Source organism: Ictalurus punctatus, chromosome 24 (assembly GCF_001660625.3).
Source record: "Ictalurus punctatus breed USDA103 chromosome 24, Coco_2.0, whole genome shotgun sequence".
NCBI classification, from domain to species: domain Eukaryota; kingdom Metazoa; phylum Chordata; class Actinopteri; order Siluriformes; family Ictaluridae; genus Ictalurus; species Ictalurus punctatus.
The window spans coordinates 22,107,779-22,127,130 of NC_030439.2; the positions used below are offsets into that span (position 1 = coordinate 22,107,779).

The window sequence follows — 19,352 nt, forward strand, 5'->3', positions numbered from 1 at the left end:
ACCATTACCCATTAAGAAATAGCAATTGCAAAGCACTGTTAGAGCATTGTCTAAAGGTCTAACAGGACTAACCACCTGTGTGTACATTCACACCTGCCAATGCTGCAGCCAGATATTTCAAGAATGCATACTCTCAATATTTAGTAATATTTACTCCCAGTATTAAACTTTCTGCAGTATTTGGTGTGTTCTGGAGAATTCCCCTAACTCTGTGAAGGTCCATGTCATACAAGACTGAATAAGTAAGGATTAACCCCAAGACAATGTCTGTGCTTATAAAGAGTTCTACAATGAATGCCTAGGTATACTGCAATTCTTTACCAGTTAATGCCAAAAGACTAGCTGTGAGTGATCTGTACAGGTGAAAAATAATACCTTGGTTGACCTCACTGCTTACTCTGTATAGTTTGTGGAACTACTAAAGGAACTTGCTCCCTTGAGTAATAGTTGTGTAACAAAACACAAATGCATATGTTCACAGATTAAAGTGTCAAGACATCTCCCCCATAATAAGTATGGAGTGTGTCTCTCTGCAGTCCATCAACACATGAAAGTGCACTTATTTAAGAATTGGATATAATATCATCTTAACTTTTTACTCTTCAAGAAAGACAAAGCTTTGAGTTAAAAAAACAAAAACATTTTTAGTATGTGGAATCAATATGATGTACAACTGGTAGTGTGGCATCTTGAACCTAAGAAATAACAACTTCACTTACATTTACATTTATTCATTTAGCAGATGCTTTAATCCAAAGTGACTGACAAATGAGGACATTCAAGCAAAGCGATATTTCATGTATAATTCTGCATCTACATTTTATTAAAAGTATCAAACAAAGTAGAGGTAAAGTCAAGATTCAGGCAAGAGTCAGACAACAAACAAACAACATGAACTGGGTCAGGCAAGAGCAAGACAAGAAAACCTGAAAGACGATGAATTAACAACAGCTTGGTATCAACTGGTGTAAGAACACAGTCCATATACTGTTCAATGAGTGATTGCAGTGAGGTTCCTTTAATACTGTGAGTGTTATTGAGTCAAGGTGTGTGTGATCAAAAATCAGGTGAACGTGAAAGTGAGAGTCTGTGGTAGCTGGGTGTTGTAGTCCATGTTTGTAGTTTGCACTATATGGAAGGGCAATGCCTTCTGCAAGCGGACCTGGAGTGATAGGTTTAAGGTAGGAGACATGAAAGAAGGGAGCTAGGCAGCTGTGGCATGGTAGTTTCAGCTTGTAAGTGGTCATTTATTTGTTGGAAAACTTTGAATGGGCCAATATAGTGGTGTGTCTGCTTTCTACATCCTTCCTTGACCCACAGGTCTCTGGTGATCCATAACCAATCAACAGGTCAATAGGAGATTTCTTGTTAACTTGGGCTGCATGCTCTAGGTGCTGGTGAGCTTGTTCCTACACCTGCTCTTGCCACCGGAACCAACTGTCCTCCGCTGGTGAGTCTGTGAGGTTGGTGGTCTATTGGAACAGAGGTGTCTGGTAATCATAGACACACTAGAAAGCTGTAAGCTTGCTTGCTGAATTCTGGAGGGAATTGTGTGTGCTCTGCCCATTGGAGGAACTGTGCCAAGTCCTCCTGGTTTTTGGAACAAAAAGTCCATAGGAACTGGTCCATAGTCCAGCCCAATCTGCTGGTTAGCTGTCTCTACTTGGACTTTAGCTATCAGGTGTGGTAGCCTGATGTCAGGCTTACAGAGATGCCCAGTGTTTCCATCATTATGTCTTCCAGGATGCCAAAGTTCCTAAACACAGGACTGAATACTAGTTCTTCTGTTACAAAGGCTGGTTGCAGTCTGTGGAGAGGAATCAGGCACAGGGATTCGCAAAACCTTTAAACCATCACTTAGATGATTGCTTTGCCCTGTGATGGGGGGAGATCAGTTATGAAGTCAATGGCTTATGTGTTACCATGGTCTTTGGAAAGTAGGTAGTGGGAGGTGCTTGAACGCTGGCAGTGTGAACAGTACTTTGGCTTTTGCACAGACTGAGCAGGATAAGATGAATCACTGCATGTCTACTAGCATCTGTGGCCAGCAGTATTTTCCTTGCAGTAGTTGACATGTTCTGTGAGTGCTGGGGTGTCCCATGGCTGGAAAACTATCAAAGCATGATCCAGGTAAAATGCACTCTTCACCAGAACACCGGGGTTATACCCCTACTCTTTGCAAGAAGTGCACTGGGATTTTTAATGACCACAGAGTGTCAGGACCTCGATTGAACGTCTCATCTGAAATGCAGTGCTGTTTTTACAATATAGTGTCCCTATCTCAATACTGGGGCATTCGGACCCACAAAGACCACAGGGTGAGTGCGCGCTACTGGCCTCCATAACACCACTTCCAGTAGCAGCCATAGTTTTCAGCAGGAGGTCCCCCATTCAGGTACTGTCCGGGCTCAACCCTGCTTAGCTTCACTATGACCGTGGAAACCTTATGATCTAATTAAAGCATGCAAAGAACAGGGCCTGATTAGAGATCAATCTCTTGCTGTACTCCAAGTTCTTGTGGTCTGTATAAATCGTGAATGGGTAGAAGGCCCGCTCCAGCCAGTGATTCCATTCTTTAAGGTTTAGTTTCAAAGGGTGGAGCTCCCCGTTACCGATGTTGTAGTTTCTCTTGGTCGGGGACTGCTTCTTAGAAAATAAGGCCATTATTTTTAGTTTGTTCAGTGGGTGAATTATACCCCTCCAAAGGGTCCTCTGTCCAGTGCCTGTACCTTCAAGGCGTGTTGTGGTGGCTTTAAGGACAGCTGGAGCTTCTTGGTGAGGGTACGATTGATGAAGTTCCAAGCCATATCAGAGTCTACCAACTCTGAAACTGAATACATATTTCTTGAGGGTGATCTGAATCTGAATCTGAATTCTACCAATCTGAACTGGTAGAATAAAATTGTAGTGAGAAAAGAAATTGACTGGATTCACCATGGTGGAGTAAAAAAATTTTTTGGCTCATTTCAACAACTACTTGCTGCTAAGTTAGAAACTGAGAACATATTAAGCAGTGCTCTGGGTACCTTTTTGGACTAGCAATGATCAAGGATGTTGACAGGGAGGCAGCTGGTGGCTCAGAGCTGTGATAGCTGTTTGAGCATGGTGATCTGCTATTGCTGCTCTCCTATGAAGTGGCCCTTTGCTACTAGTGCCTGGTACCACTCGAGGTTACCTGCTGCATCCAAATATTCCGTCATGATGTAGGTACCTCACGCAAATGCAGGTGTTCAATGCTTTATTAAAAATAGCAAACAAAACAGAGACATAACCCAGAGGTAAATTCGAGTTCAGGCAAGTTTCAGGTGATGAACATACAATGTAAACTAGGGCAGGCAAGAGCAAGACAAGAAAAACAGAAACTACATCAAACCGGATAGACAAACAATAAACAATGGCTCAGTATCAACTGGTACAAAAACAGAAGTGGTACGACTGGTACAAAACTGGTACAAAAATTCACTGAAACCTTACAACTAGCAAGAGCAACCTCTAGATCATCTGTCCTCATCCTTAACCTACTCTCTCATCCTGTCTGCTGCTTTCGACACTGTGAATAATCAGATCCTCCTGTCAACCTCTCCAGCCTGGGCATCACTGGAATGGTTCTGCGCTGGGTTGAATCCTATCTCTCAGACAGATCCTTGGTGTTGGTGTTGTGGAGGGGAGGCATTTCTGAAACTAAGCAACTCACAACTGGCATTCCACAGGGGTCAGTTCTTGGTTCACTGCTCTTGTCTATCTATACTACATTTCTGGGGCAGGTGATTGAGTCTCATGGCTTCTCATACCATTGCAATGACACCCAGCTCTATTTGTACTTCCAGCCTGACGATCCATCCATCTCTGCTTGCCTGTTGGACATCTCCGTCTGGATGAGGGAACACCACCTTAAGCTCAACCTGGCAAAATCGGAGCTTCTCTTCATACCAGCCTGTCCTTCAATCAACCACAACCTCACTGTACAGCTCGGCTCAACCACACTCAAACCATCCAGGACAGGCAGGGACCTTGGGGTGATTCTCGATGACAGCTTGACCTTTACAGACCAGATCTCAACAACTGCACGGTCCTATAGGTTCATCCTGTACAACATCAAGAAAGTCAGACCCTACCTCAGCAAGCAAGCTACACAACTACTAGTCCAGGCTCTTGTTATCTCACAGCTGGACTACTGCAACTCACTACTCTCGGGCCTCCGGCCAGCTCCATCAAACCAATTCAAATAATTCAGAATGCAGCAGCACACCTCGTCATCACCCAGCCCAGGAGAACCCATGTCACACCCTTCTTCATCTCCCTCCTCTCACTTCCTGTAGCCACCCATATCAAATTCAAGGCCTTGATGCTCACCTACAAGACCTTATCTGGAACAGCACCCACCTACCTCAACTCTCTCCAGGAGGCTTACGTTCCCTCACGCAATCTACGATCAATCAATGTCTTAGAAGTACCTACTCAGTGAGGCTCAAGGTCACTTTCAAGAACCTTCAAACTAACTGTTCCTCAGTGATGGAATGAACTTCCAACCTCAATCCGGACTGCAGAATCTGTCACCATCTTCAAGAAACAGCTAAAGACCCACCTCTTCCTTGAACACCTAACCAACCCATTAAAAAAAAAAATAAAACTTACCCTGGCACTTGTATCTCTACTCTGCACACTTTGCTTCTTCTGGAACTCAATTAATGGATCTTGTATGGTAGCACTGCTTGTATTGTTCTCTGCTTGATATCCCTTGTATTTTATTTTCTCATTTGTAAGTCGCTTTGAATAAAAGTGTCTGCTAAATTAATGGATAAATAATAAATGAATAAATGTAAACGTAAACAGAATGTATACTTTGCAGTAAGTGAATGGAGTGAGAGTCCTTAAATACTGTGAGTGTGTGATTGAGTTCATGTGTGTGTGATCAGTAAGTGGGTAACCGTGAATGTGAGTCTGTTGTAGCTGCGTTGGAGTCCTTGGCAGCCATGTTTTTTTAGGCTACACTGAGTTCTGGGAATTGTAATTGGATGCTGATTCTGGCATTGACATGACAATATTAACATCTAGATGTGTTAAACAACGTAGAACATGGCACTTTTTGTTTGAATCCACCCATTTTACAAGTGATAAAAAATATTGAAACATGAGTGATACGTGTTTCTTGTTGTCCCGGTGTGACCTATTAGATTGATTGTTTAAACAGTTAATAGCTCCGAATGTCTACTGGTTTGAGCCCCAGGTTTCAGCTGTGAAGACAAACATTTTTGTTAAAAACGATCAACAAAATCAACACGAAAACCAGAGAGCATCAAATATTTAGAAACTGGAAGATTGGATCTCTAGAATCGCCCAGAAGAATACCAATTCCCTTTTGAGTCTGGTTCATCTTAAGGTTTCTTCTTCAACTTTCCAGATGCACCCAACTCTATGCCCATGAACTCCTCAGATGTGCACATTTATATAAGACAAAAACTTCTGACAAAAGGCTTGACTAAACAGTTTTCCAACCTAGAGTTAAAGACTGAGACTGTGCCTGAAATTTGAGTTGGAACTAATGCAGTGTGGATAAGATATAAGTGATATGATCGACCTTTCTGGTTCTAGTAAAGACACTGGCTGTTGTATTCTGGACTAACTAGAGCATGTTTATGCACCTACTGAAACATTCAGACAGAAGGAGGTTACAATAGTTCAACCTAGAGGTAATAAAAGCATCAAATAATGAGATTATATTTCTTATCCAAGTGATATTTCTGAGAAAAAAGGTCTATTCTAGCAATATTATCTACATGAGCTTCAAATGACAGTCTATGGTCCATAAGCAAGGTCTTTCAAGGCTGAATATAACTCTGAACTTCCAGAGTTACTACATAAACACCATCACCAAATAAAAATTTTATAGTTTATCTAGAAGACGATTGTGATCTATGGTATCAAAAGCTGTACAGAGTTTAATCAACACAAGCAAGGAGAATAAAACTGATCAGTTTGTTTAACTGTCTGCCAAACCACTGCAATATGGATGTCAATAACATTCATGTCTACTTGACATGAATGTTCATTTCTCATTTTAAATGTAAATATTTGTAATTGTTTTTAAGAAAAGTCTGTTGCATTGCTGCTCATTAAGGTTTATTGGTGCTTCCTAATCAGAAAATATAAAATCCAATGAGCAAACCAGTAAAAAGCTTATATTAAAACAACACAACATATGGTGTTTTATTTTTTTGTACGTTAAATAGGCTTAGATTTACTACAAATAAATATTTAGTAAAGTACAGAAATATACTGCTAATGAATAAATGCAGGTCTTTGTTTAACCTCTTGGCATACAATTATCTTATTTTTCCAAACCATTTTCTTAATCCTATTGAATATCTCCTTCAGTTTCAGTCCATATATAATGGGATTTAATAGAGGAGGAATAATCAGATTTTCCACTGACATAATCATGCTGGCAATGTGAGGCATGTTTTCTTCTAATCTAGTATTTATAATTTCAAAACATGTTGTGATGGAGAAACTGATTAAAATTAATAGATGTGGGAAGCAGGTTTGTAGAGCTTTTGTCCTAAAATCTTTAGAATTCTTTAAACAGACTGAAAGTATTCTGATATATGAGAAAAATACAAAAATTAATGGAGGAAACACAGCAATGCTTAAAGCAAACAGTCCATACAAATTACTTACAGAAACATCTCCACAACCCAATCTAATCATGGAACTGTTATTACAGTATATTCGATTTAATTTGAATTTACACAGCTTACGTTGATATGTTAATATTGCAGTAATGCCTACTTCACAACAAGGAAGAAACCAACAGCAAAATAAGAGCTTTTTAACAGTGGACATTTTTACAATTGTTGCATATTGTAATGGTTTACAGATAGACACATATCTATCATAGGCCATAGCTGATAACAGTGTGAACTCTGAAGTACCATATGTATAAATGCAAAATGATTGAAATATGCAGGATTCAAAAGAAACAACTTGAATTTCAGACAAAAAATCTGTGAGCAGTTTCGGATAAAGAGCAGCTGTTCCAAAGAGAGCATTACAAAGCAAAGCAGCAATGAAAATGTACATGGGCTCATGGAGATGTTTGTTTGTGAATATGACAAAAATGACCAGACCATTACAACTAATGATCAACATGTAAAGTGTGAGAACCATTACAAAATAAAAATATCTGTATTTCTCCAGCTCCACATGGCCCTCCAGAGTTAAATACATAACATCAGAATAATTCATTAATTCATTCATAATTTCTATGCAGTTAATTCAACAGTGTCTAAGAACAGAAGCTGATCGCAATCTCAATAAAGAAGTCACATTATAGAACACATTCAGACACAACAACTAGAAGAGTGCTATGTTTATTTATACCTTCTCAAGCCTCTCAAACAGTGTTTCAAATCCAGCATATGCCGTACCTCCAGTTAATTCTCCACTGAATTCTCCACTGAATCAAAAGCAGTCAGTAGAAATGGGAATTCTATAGTGGACTTTATTTCCTGGTATTTTGCATGTGTTGTTTTGTATAATAAGCAGCACTCTGGGTACCTTGTTGGATAATATATACATTTATATTTAATAAAACAAAGAAACAAGCATACAAAGCTTAGCTTAGAGCTTATCCACCAGCCCTAGAATCGACACTTTACAATAGCATGGGTGAAAGTTTTTTTTTATGTTCCGGCAAACTGGTTGGCACTTCAGGAGAGCAAGATAAGACCATACACAAACTCTTCTTCGCAACTGCAATTGACCTCTACTGAGGAGATCAAAATGCATGGAATAGATTTGCTGCTGAGTGTTAAGCTGCTAGGATGAAAAAGACCAACTCCAAGCCCATGGTTCTCTCCTGGAAATGAGTGTGATGCTCTCTCCAGATGAGAGTCCATGTTCCTGGTGGAATAATTTAAATACCCCAGCATTTTATTCACAAGTGATGGAAATAGAAATTGAGAAACAAGATTGACAAACTGATCAGGTCAGTGGCAGCAGTGTTAGTCACTATACTGGTCTGGGTGATGAAGAAGCAGCTCAGTTTGTGAATGAAGCTCTCCGTTTACTGGTCAATCTATGTCCTGATCCTCAACTGTGGTCACAAGCTGTGTGTAGTGACAAAGAATGGGGTTGTGTGTACAGGCAGTGGAAATTTGGTTCCTCTGTAGGGTTGCAAGGCTTATTCTCTATGATAAGGTGAGGAGGTTGACATTCTAGTAGAGTCTCAGAGTAGAGCCACTGAGTCGAGAGGAGTCAGCTGCCACCACAACACACACTGGAAATTTGGAAGAAAAATTAAAGAATTAAATATTGAAGGCCTTGAAATTAGTTTGCAGGTGCCTGCCTGGTGGCCAGGCTCATCCTAGGAGGCCACTTGGGTGACCCTGTAAAAGCCTGCCTGATCTGGCTGGATGTCATTGTTTGCAATAACAAACGTCAAAACATCAAGTGCATGAGTCACTGTTTACCCATAACAATCATCATGTTTAAGAACAAGGTGGCTCATATGGTTTCTTGGAGAATAACTGCTTTGTGTAATTGCCTGTACTGCATGTACTGTAGTTGTGACCAGAAATTTGCCTATACCTGTCATTGTGGCAAACACAACAAGAATGTTAGTGTCATGTTTCAAAATACAGATTTTCAAAATATACATTTTTCATCTATTAATGTCCATTTTAACTAATCAACTTCCTTAATCTAGTGATTTTCATCACCTTACTGTCCAGCTGATACAATCCGTCCCTCTGGACACTACATCACCTTTGTTTCTTAGTGTTCTGACTGCACTGAAACTTTTGGCTGTGTTTAATCTGCTCCTGTAGTGTTAGTAAATAACATCAATCAAACACACAGAACAAAACACCATTATTGAACCCAACTAAACCAAACACTGATCTTTGGCCTTTTGTCACAGCATGTCCCCAAAACCACAGCAATTGAAATGACTAAGGATACATCATACTTTTTATCCATTTATAATTACATTTAATGCTGTGGAACATAAGATAACTAAGTTAGTTCCTTTACTCACTTACATTATATAAAAAGCCATTCCCTCACCAGCCTCTCTTTTTATCTTGAAGTTAATAAGACAAAATTGCAGCTTGTCAAGTTACAGAAAAACCATAAAGCATAAACAAAATGCTGACACTGGAGATTCCTTACATAAATGTATAATAAACCTTTCCTTACAGAAAATTTCAACATGTCAATTTCAACATATCAACACATTTAAAAATTAATTTATGTCGCACACTCAGTGTTCATGTCCCCATGAATAAGCTTTTACTTTGGAAACATTAACATTAATATAAACTAATCTAAACCTGGGATTTGCAGTTACACTGAAAACTATTTAATAATTATTAAGCACTGTGGTATAAACTGATAATAATGTCAGTAAGCAAAGTTTTGCCAATCTCAGTATTTGTGTAGCTTTGTTTATATTATTAATTTACTCAGCAAGTTGCTGTGGATAAATGATTAAATGTAAGCGTAAGTTTACAAATAAACAATGTATAATATGCTGAAGAACTGTTTATTGCAGGACTCTTATATGGCACTTTCATTGTTAAACTAGACTCGGCAAAATCATCTGCTACAATGAAATTGAATTCTGGTTCTGGTTTGCCTCTGTTTTTTTTTTTTTTTTTTTAAATTATTAGTCTGCAAATGCCAGGCATTAGTAATTCCCCTTACATTATATTCCCAGGAGACAGTTTCCTCATCCAACTCTCACATGGTGTCATAAATGACAGATAAACATGTTTGTTAGAGACTCAGGGCACTCGTCCAGTGTGAGGGACTTCAGTCCATTAATCTCTCTGGGAGCTTGAGCCAGTTTCCCCTGAGCTCTAATTACAGCACGTTAACACAACACTCATAATTAAACCTCTTTAGAGTTAATACTTTGGAAATGTTTTTAATATGACTGGGTTGGTGTAACTGTGAAAAAATATATATATATATATTGAGGCCTTCAAATTTTAAACAGAAAAAAAATCATCAGAAATCAGAAAAAAATCATATTATGTACTGCAGTATTAATTTTAAACTAATATTATAGATGTTATTATAATATAGCCACTGTTATCTTTGTTTTATGTTTTTATTTATTTTATTTTTTTTTATATTATCAAACTTAACATACACTATATTGCCAAAAGTGTGGAGACCTGACCATCAAACCCACATGAGCCTGACCTCATAGCCAACTTCTCCAACTCTCTGTGTGACCTCAAAGAGTTCCTGACACTTTGCAAGTAATTCAGGGCTTGAAGTGTGTAGCAAATCAAGCCTTTAATCATTCCATAGCCGAGTACCTCGGTCATATAGCTGGGATTGACATTCTTGCACCTGTAGCAAATTCTACTGTGTTAATTGCACCAATGTGTGGAGTTTTGGTCTTGGGTCAAGAACGTACTAAATTAAAATTTTGCTTTTAGGAGGTTCTGCCTCCAAATTTTCCCAAATGACATCTAAGATGCCACAAGGCTTGCACTCATACAATAATTTAAATGGGGAAAACCCCATGGTGGTGTCAAGAAACTCTAATACTGGTCCACTGTCTCTGTTTGTTGATGGCTCTCTTTTAGAGACTCAAAGTAAGAGGAACTTACTTTGAGGAACTTTGGAGTAGTTTTCGATACCAGCCTTATATTTGATTCTTGTGTTCAGAGCACTTTTAAAACATCCTTCTTTCACCTCAGAAATATAGCAAGACTGCACCCTATGCTGAACTTCTCTGTGGCAGAAAAGCTGATAAACTCATTTGTTGTCATTCGGTTTGATTACTGTAATGCCGTTTTAGCCAGAGTTACTAAATCCACAATCAACAACCTGCAATATGTACAAAACCCTGCTGCCAGGATCCTGACTGGAACCAGGAAATACAATCATATTACTCCTGTTTTGGAAGCTCAGACCTTTTGGCATTTTTAAAGCTCAACTTAAGACACACTTTTTTAAACTTGCATTTGACTGCTGATGTTTATTATTATTATTATTATTATTACTATTATCATTATTATTATTATTATTCTTATTCATTTTTAAAATGTTTTATTTTTCTGTGTACTGCTTATTTTGTGTACAGTGCTTTGAGGAGCTGCTTTTAAAGGTGCTTTATAAAATAAAGTTGTTTATTATTATTATTATTATTATTATTATTATTATTATTATTATTATTATTATACTGCAAATAACAGGATCTCGAGCTGCTTATACCAATTCCGTGCATGAATTTACAAATCATATTTTTCAGTGTCTGATTAAACTGCTTCACCATCATCTGTTCACGGATCATAAACACTGGTGTGAATCAATTTAATCAAAAATAATTTGTAGAGTGTAGTGTCCTTGACATAAACATAGTATCACACTGGGTAATACACCAAGACTAACGAAGTGATATCCTCGTGCACACCTTTCTAATGGCCCAACGAGGTCCATGACAAATCTTTCAAAGGGGACCTTGATTAAGGGTAATGGGCACTATGGAGCTTTTGGGGTGGCTGGCAGATTCACCAGCTGACATTCGCGACTTGCTGCACACCACCTGCTAACATTGCCAAAAATGGGAAATGATTTACAAATCATGGATTACTCTCACTTGGTCGAAGATGTGCCTCAGGGTCTCATCCTGCGACTGCTCCAAAGGGAGCCCTCTGTGTTCTCCTGATGCAGAGCTGACATCACCAGCCCTGGCACCACCTCCCCAGCCAGTGCTGTGCACATTCCACACCACGCCTTGCTACTGCAGGACACATCCACAAACATTTTCTGCACTAAAATCTAAAACCCTGGCCAATTTGTCCCAAGAATTAGTGGATGGGTGAGGCAAGGACTAACCACCACCTCCACTTTATGCTTTTGCCCCTGGAATTTACTGGCACCAGAAGATATTCTTGAACATCCCTGTGCACACACCCCACCTTCACCAATCATGCATTTCCCAATTGAATCATGCTCTGATGGACAGTTGCACCCGAAGTCCACCAAGGCTGATGTGTGTCCCCTTGAATAATCACTGACGCGCGGTACGTTCCTCCTCGATTGGTGGAGGCCTGTGGAGCATCAGGGATTAGTATTCCCGCTTCCATGAAAGAGTGCTGATCCTGACAATACCTGGCTTCCTGCTGCACCTGCATACCTGCCTGGACTCTGCCTTGGTCCTGGTGGGTATGGAAGGTTTTACCTGTGTAGAAGAGAGGGAGTTAGAAGGAGAGGTGAAGCAGCAGGGATGGAACAACAGGTAGGAAACTGGGTACAAGGGGCTGGTTTTTGGGCCCCTATAAATTCATAGGAGCTGGGTCTGGGGGATGAGTAGAAGAGAGAGGGAGAGAGCAAGGTAAACAAGAGACACCAGGAAGAGTGATTGGTACTAGATGCACAATACCATTCATTTGGGGAACTGAGCGATGATCCATTCCACATCCTGCTTCTCTGCCATCAACCACCAGCAACAGGAGTCCTTCAGATGCTGTATGTAGCTGAAGAGACAGCCAATCTTGGGGAACTGCAGCAACCAAAAGCATCAGTGGTGATCCTTAGGTGTCTAGCTGATGCACTGCAAAACTGTCCTCTGAGGGAATACTCCAGCTGTGTCCATGGTAGCAGTTGCTGAGTGGTGAGCTGGGGTTCCCCCAATAGGTAGGTAAAAAAGCTGTTAATTTGAATGTAAAATTAGAGTCAGGTGTTTAAAATGGGATGACAGTCAGGTGTGAGTAAGAACCCTGTTTTATTTAAAGAACAGGATCCATCAAAGGCTGATCTTCCAACACATGTTTGTGGAAGTGTATCATGGCATGAACAAAGGAGATTTCTGAGGACCTCAGAAAAAAAGAGTAGTTGATGCTCATCAGGCTGGTAAAGGTTACAAAACCATCTCTAAAGTGTTTGAATTCCACCAAACCACAGCCAGACAAATTGTGTATAAATGGAGGAAATTCAACACCATTGTTACCTTCACCAGGAGTGGGGACCAACAAATATTAATCCAAGAGCAAGATATGTAATAGTCAATGAGGTCTCAGAGAAGCCACTTCTAAGCAACTAAAGACCTCTCTCACATTGGCTAATGCTAAAGTTCATGAGAACACTTTCAGGAGAACACTGTGGTGTGCATGGCAGGGTTGAAAGGAGAAAGCCACTGCTCTCCAAAAAGAACATTGCTGCCCTTCTGCAGTTTGCTAAAGATCACATGGACAAGCCAGAAGGCTAATGGAAAAATGTTTTGTGGGTGGGTGAGATCAAAGTAGAACTTTTTGGTTTAAATGAGAAGCACTATGTTTGGAGAAAGGAAAACACAGCATTCCATCATAAGAACTTTATCTCATCTGTGAAACATGGTGGTGGTAGTACCATGGTTTGGACCTGTTTTGCTGCATCTGGGAAAGGACGACTTGTGATCACTTATGGAACAATGAATACTGAGTTAAACCAGTGAACCCGAAAGGAAAATGTCAGGATATCTGTCCATGAACTGAAGAGAAAGTGGGTCATGCAGCAAGATATTGACCCTAAACACACAAGTCATTCTAAGAAGAATAAAGTTAATGTTTTGAAATGGCCAAGTCAAAGTCCTGATCTTAACCGAAATGAAATGTTGTGGAACGATCTGAAGCAAGCAGGAAACCCACACTAATCAACAGTTACCACAAACATTTATTCACAGTTATTGCTGCACAAGGGGGTCACACCAGATACTGAAAACAAAGGTTCACATACTTTTGCCACTCACTGATTTGTAACATTGAATCATTTTCCTCAGTAAATAAATGACAATTATCATATTTTTGTCTTGTTTGGGTTCTCTTTTTTTACTTTTAGGACTTTTAGAAAATTTTATGATGTTTTATGTCATATTTATGGAGAAATATGGAAAATTATTTCAAGCACCAATATATTCAAGTTTGAGGAGAAGCACTTCTCAGTCCCTCTGTTTAAAATGTCCAGGTAACACCCAAGGACCTGAGGCAGGCACTGTGCATCATGTTGAATTCTTCCAAAGGAGCTGGGGAGCAGAGAAGGGGCATACTGGTGGGAAGCATGTGGTGGGTTGACATCCTTGCTGGAGTCAGGTGGGGGACTGGGGAAAACTGACCAGGGTCAGGTGGCGGGACTTGGACAGGTTCACCAGTGTCAGGTGGTGGGGTTGGGATAGGCTTGTTAGGGGTCAGGTGGCAGAGCTGTGGTGCTCTGCTCAGGCTGGACTTGGGAGGTCACACCATCAGCTCAGGTGTGAGCAGGATGTGGGAGGCTATGCTGTCGGCCTCTGGCTGGAGCTCCACAGGAGAGGCTGCCTTATAAGGCTCTGAAGGGGGTTTGTCAGGGGAGGTCACCCTGTTGCCCTCTGACTGGAGCTCAGCAAGAGAGACCTCTTTGTCTCCAGCCTTCTTCTCCTCATAATACCTGGTGAATGGCCGAACCTGATAGGCTGGCTCTCCCCCCAACATTTTCTAGGTCTGGGTTGAACTCAGTGAACCGGTACACCACCCTCAAGAGGCTTACAAACTCAGCTATGCTTCACCTCATCTGAAGAAAGCAGCTCACTCTTTTCCAGAAGAGAAGCATGGCCTCTGACTTTTCATACATTACTGACCAAGTTTATAAATATGCATACTCACATCTCTCCAAATTTGTGTCCTTTACACATGACAATATTCGAGACTCTTCAACATATCTAAATAATATTAATAAAGATGTTGAAGTTACAGGAAAATTAATCCTACTCTCACTGCTGCTTTCCTCTTTTGAGCCACTGGAGTATTGAGAAGTATTTGTGCTGCACAGAACCAGGACAGGAGTGATGCAATTCATGTTAGACTTGGTTTAGAATGTATAAATACTCATAAGACAGTTTTTTTCACCACAGCTTGGGTGTACAGCCTGCTGCATCTTCACTTGGTGTGTATTATTAATCATGTTTACCTGAATGAAGTTATTGTGTTATTGTGACCATTAACACAGATTGTTTCATGGATTATTATAATGTTACGTATTTAACTCTGGAGGGCCAAGTGGAGTTGGAGAAATACAGATATGTTTATTTTGTAATGGTTCTCACACTTTACCTGTTGATCATTAGTTGTAATGGTCTTGTCATTTTTGTCATATTCACAAACAAATGTCTCCATGAACCCATGTACATTTTCATTGCTGCTTTGCTTTGTAATGCTCTCTATGGATCAACTGCTCTTTATCCTAAATTGCTCATTGATTTTTTGTCTGAAATTCAGATTGTCTCCTATGAAGCATGTATATTTCAGTCATTTTTTATTTACACATATGCCATATCAGAGTTCACACTGTTATCAGCTATGGCCTATGACAGATATGTGTCCATCTGTAAACCATTGCAATATGCTACGATTATAAAAATGTCCACTGTGAAAAGGCTCTTATTTTGCTGTTGGTGTTTGCCTTGCTGTGAAAATAGTATAGCATTGACATTAACATTTCAGGTTAAGCTTTGTAGGTTCAAGTTAAATAGAATATACTGTAATAATTCTTCAGTTGTTAAATTAAGTTGTGGAGACATATCTGTAAGAAACTCATACGCATTGTTCATTTTTGTCATTGCTGTATTTCCACCAGTGATATTTGTGATCTACTCATATATTAGAATACTTCATGTCTGTCTTAGAAGTTCTAATGATTTCAGAAGAAAAGCTCTACAAACCTGCTTCCCACATATTTTTATATTTATCAGTTATACAGTTACCTCCTGCTTTGAAGTTATTAATAACAGACTAGAATCAAATCAAATTCCTCACATTTTCACGATGATCATGTCAGTGGAAAATCTGGTTATTCCTCCTCTACTCAATCCAATAATATATGGACTGAAAATGCAGAAGATTTTTAATTGTATCAAAAAACTGATTTGGAAAGTGAAACAAATGCTATTTTAAAGTTTAAGATAAGTTTAAATTCTATAAACTACATTTGAAACAAAATTATTGAAGTGTGTTGTAATGCATGTTAAATTCCTAATGTTCACTGAAATTAAGAATTATAAACTGAAAATATTTTTTTTTATTATTATTATATTCTTATCAAGAAGAAATCATTAGAATTTTTGTCTGTGGAAGATCTGTTTGATAGTTTGGATAACAAAGGTAAAAATGTTTTGACTTATATTATGGGTATTAATAATTATTAGCAATTAAATTATTTGTTTACACTGCTCACTTTCTAGGAAAGTGAGGGAACTGGTAACTAAGAAATTGTCTTCACTGTAATTCCCCTATATAACCTATTTCTGTTCTGTAGTTAATGTTATGCCTGAGTTTAAATGTGTCCTGGATTCTTCTGTCTGTACAACATGAAAAGTAAGTGTGATCAATGACAAATGCCTGCATTTTGCTGCTAGATTTAACCATTTAATATGTAACATTATGGACGATTGTTACTTCCTTAGCAAAACACCCATTTGAAAGTCCAAACTAATACAAATAAAGTATTGTTATGTAATGGGTTTGAGATGGATGCAATTGTAATTAAAAGCTTTATTAAGAGGCAGGCAGACAAATCCAAAATGTGCAGCACAACCGTAGTCAAAAACAAGCAAAAGGTCAGGCGAACAGCAAACAGAATGAACTAGGTGAAACAAGACCCAATAAACCATAAATCAGTGAGCAAGGATAAATGGCTTGGTATTGTACAGACATGCAATACTTTGCATTTACCAATGACACATGAGGGGTTTAAATATTTAATGTAATCAACGCTAAAACAAAAACAACTATGAATTATAATGACATGTGACAGAGACAACTAATTACAAGACAGGGGCAGAGACAAGACATAAAGCGTACAAAACACACGTCTCTAAAATAAACAAACTCCCTGACAACCTGGAAGCATGCGCTGTTGCGCTATGGGCTGTTGAGCATGCTGCTCACTCCAGTGCTCAGTGCGTGAGGAAATCTACTGTGAGGGGAAAAAAGTATTTGATCCCCTGCTGATTTTCTATGTTTGCCCACTGACAAAGAAATGATCGGTCTATAATTTTAGTGGTAGATTTATTTGAACAGTGAGAGGCAGAACAACAACAAAAAAATCCAGAAAAACGCATGTCAAAAATATTATAAATTGATTTGCATTTTAATGAGGGAAATAAGTATTTGACCCCTCTGCAAAACATGACTTAGTACTTGGTGGCAAAACCCTTGTTGGCAACCACAGAGGTCAGACGTTTCTTGTAGTTGGCCACCAGGTTTGCACACATCTCAGGAGGGATTTTGTCCCACTCCTCTTTGCAGATCTTCTCCAAGTCATTAAGGTTTCGAGGCTGATGTTTGGAAACTTGAACCTTCAGCTCCCTCCACAGATTTTCTATGGGATTAAGGTCTGAAGACTGGCTGGGCCACTCCAGGACCTTAATGCGCTTCTTCTTGAGCCACTCCTTTGTTGCCTTGGCCGTGTGTTTTGGGTCACTGTCATGCTGGAATACCCATCCACTACCCATTTTCAATGCCCTGGCTGAGGGAAGGAGGTTCTCACCCAAAATTTGATGGTAAATGGCTCCGTCCATCGTCCCTTTGATGCAGTGAAGTTGTCCTGTCCCCTTAGCAGAAAAACACCCCAAAGCATAATGTTTCCACCTCCATGTTTGACGGTGGGGATGGTGTTCTTGAGGTCATAGGCAGCATTCCTCCTCCTCCAAACATGGCGAGTTGAATTGATGCCAAAGAGCTCCATTTTGGTCTGATCTGACCACAACATTTTCACCCAGTTGTCCTCTGAATCATTCAGATGTTCATTGGCAAACTTCAGATGGGCATGTATATGTGCTTTCTTGAGCAGGGGGACCTTGCAGGCGCTGCAGTATTTCAGTCCTTAACAGCGTAGTGTGTTACCAATTGTTTTCTTGGTGACTATGGTCCCAGCTGCCTTGAGATCATTGACAAGATCCTCCCGTGTAGTTCTGGCCTGATTCCTCACTGTTCTCATGATCATTGCAACTCTGCGAGGTGAGATCTTGCATGGAGCCCCAGGCCGAGGGAGATTGACAGTTCTTTTGTGTTTCTTCCATTTGCAAATAATCACACCAACTTTTGTCACCTTCTCACCAAGCTGCTTGCTTGTGTCTTGTAGCCCATTCCAGACATGTGTAGGTCTACAATCTTGTCCCTGACATCCTTGGAGAGCTCTTTGGTCTTGGCCATGGTAGAGAGTTTGGAATTTGATTGATTAATTGCTTCTGTGGACAGGTGTCTTTTATACAGGTAACAAGCTGAGACTAGGAGTACTCCCTTTAAGAGTGTGCTCCTAATCTCAGCTCGTTACCTGTATAAAAGACACCTGGGAGCCAGAAATCTTTCTGATTGAGATGGGGGTCAAATGCTTATTTCCCTCATTAAAATGCAAATCAATTTATAAAATTTTTGACATGCGTTTTTCTGGATTTTCTTGTTGTTATTCTGTCTCTCACTGTTCAAATAAATCTACCATTAAAATTATAGGCTGATCATTTCTTTGTCAGTGGGCAAACGTACAAAATCAGCAGGGGATCAAATACTTTTTTCCATCACTGTGTGTGTGTGTGTATATATATATACACACACACAACACAGTTTATCAAAAGATTCATTTGTTTTTCTTTGTTTAAATAAGATTTTGTGATTTCTTGCAAAGCACTCGTGAAACGTTTGATGATTACCAGTGAAAGTAAGAAATGATAGTCTACTTCTTTTTCCCCACTGTGAAATATTTTCTGTTTTTTTTTTTTTGTTCCAGATATTTGGTCCTACTTGCAGCTCTCTGTAAAGAAAGCTGTCTGAATTCACAAGAAGCTGTACCTAAATCACTTAAATTAGCAGGTATTAAACCCTTGATTAAAAAACGTGACCTTGACCCTCTCAACTGTACAGCTATAGACCTATATCAAATCTCCCCTTCACCTCCAAGATCTTAGAAAAGGTTGTACATAGCAGCTATGCTCGTACTTACATAGGAACAACATTCATGAAATGTATCAGTCAGGATTTAGACCTCATCATAGCACAGAGACAGCAATAGTTAAAGTAGTAAATAACCTTCTACTGGCCTCTGATCAGGATTGTGTCTCGCTACTTGTGTTACTTGACCTTAGTGCAGCTTTTGATACTATAGATCAAACTATTCTCCTTGATAGATTAGAAAATGTTGTTGGCATTCAAGGAATAGTCCTCTCCTGGCTCAGGTCCTATTTAACTGATCGTTATCAGTTCGTAGATGTAAATGGAGACTTCTCCGCACATACCGAGGTTAAATCTGGTGTTCCACAAGGTTCTGTTTTAGGCCCACTGCTTTTTACTTTATATACGCTACCTCTAGGTCAAATTATTCATAAACATGGA

At 39.4% G+C, this 19,352-nt stretch overlaps 2 protein-coding genes across 2 annotated transcripts; one reads left to right on the forward strand and one right to left on the reverse strand.

Annotated features, from left to right (window-relative positions):
• Window positions 1-5,410: 5,410 nt before the first annotated feature.
• On the reverse strand, window positions 5,411-9,178 carry LOC128629077 (olfactory receptor 6N2-like). Its single transcript, XM_053675344.1, has one exon. The coding sequence runs from the start codon at window positions 7,255-7,257 to the stop codon at window positions 6,280-6,282; it is 978 nt and encodes a 325-aa protein (XP_053531319.1). The 5' UTR covers window positions 7,258-9,178; the 3' UTR covers window positions 5,411-6,279.
• Window positions 9,179-12,682: 3,504 nt separating this feature from the next.
• On the forward strand, window positions 12,683-16,958 carry LOC108256845 (olfactory receptor 10J4-like). Its single transcript, XM_017454068.3, has one exon. The coding sequence runs from the start codon at window positions 14,985-14,987 to the stop codon at window positions 15,918-15,920; it is 936 nt and encodes a 311-aa protein (XP_017309557.1). The 5' UTR covers window positions 12,683-14,984; the 3' UTR covers window positions 15,921-16,958.
• Window positions 16,959-19,352: the final 2,394 nt, after the last annotated feature.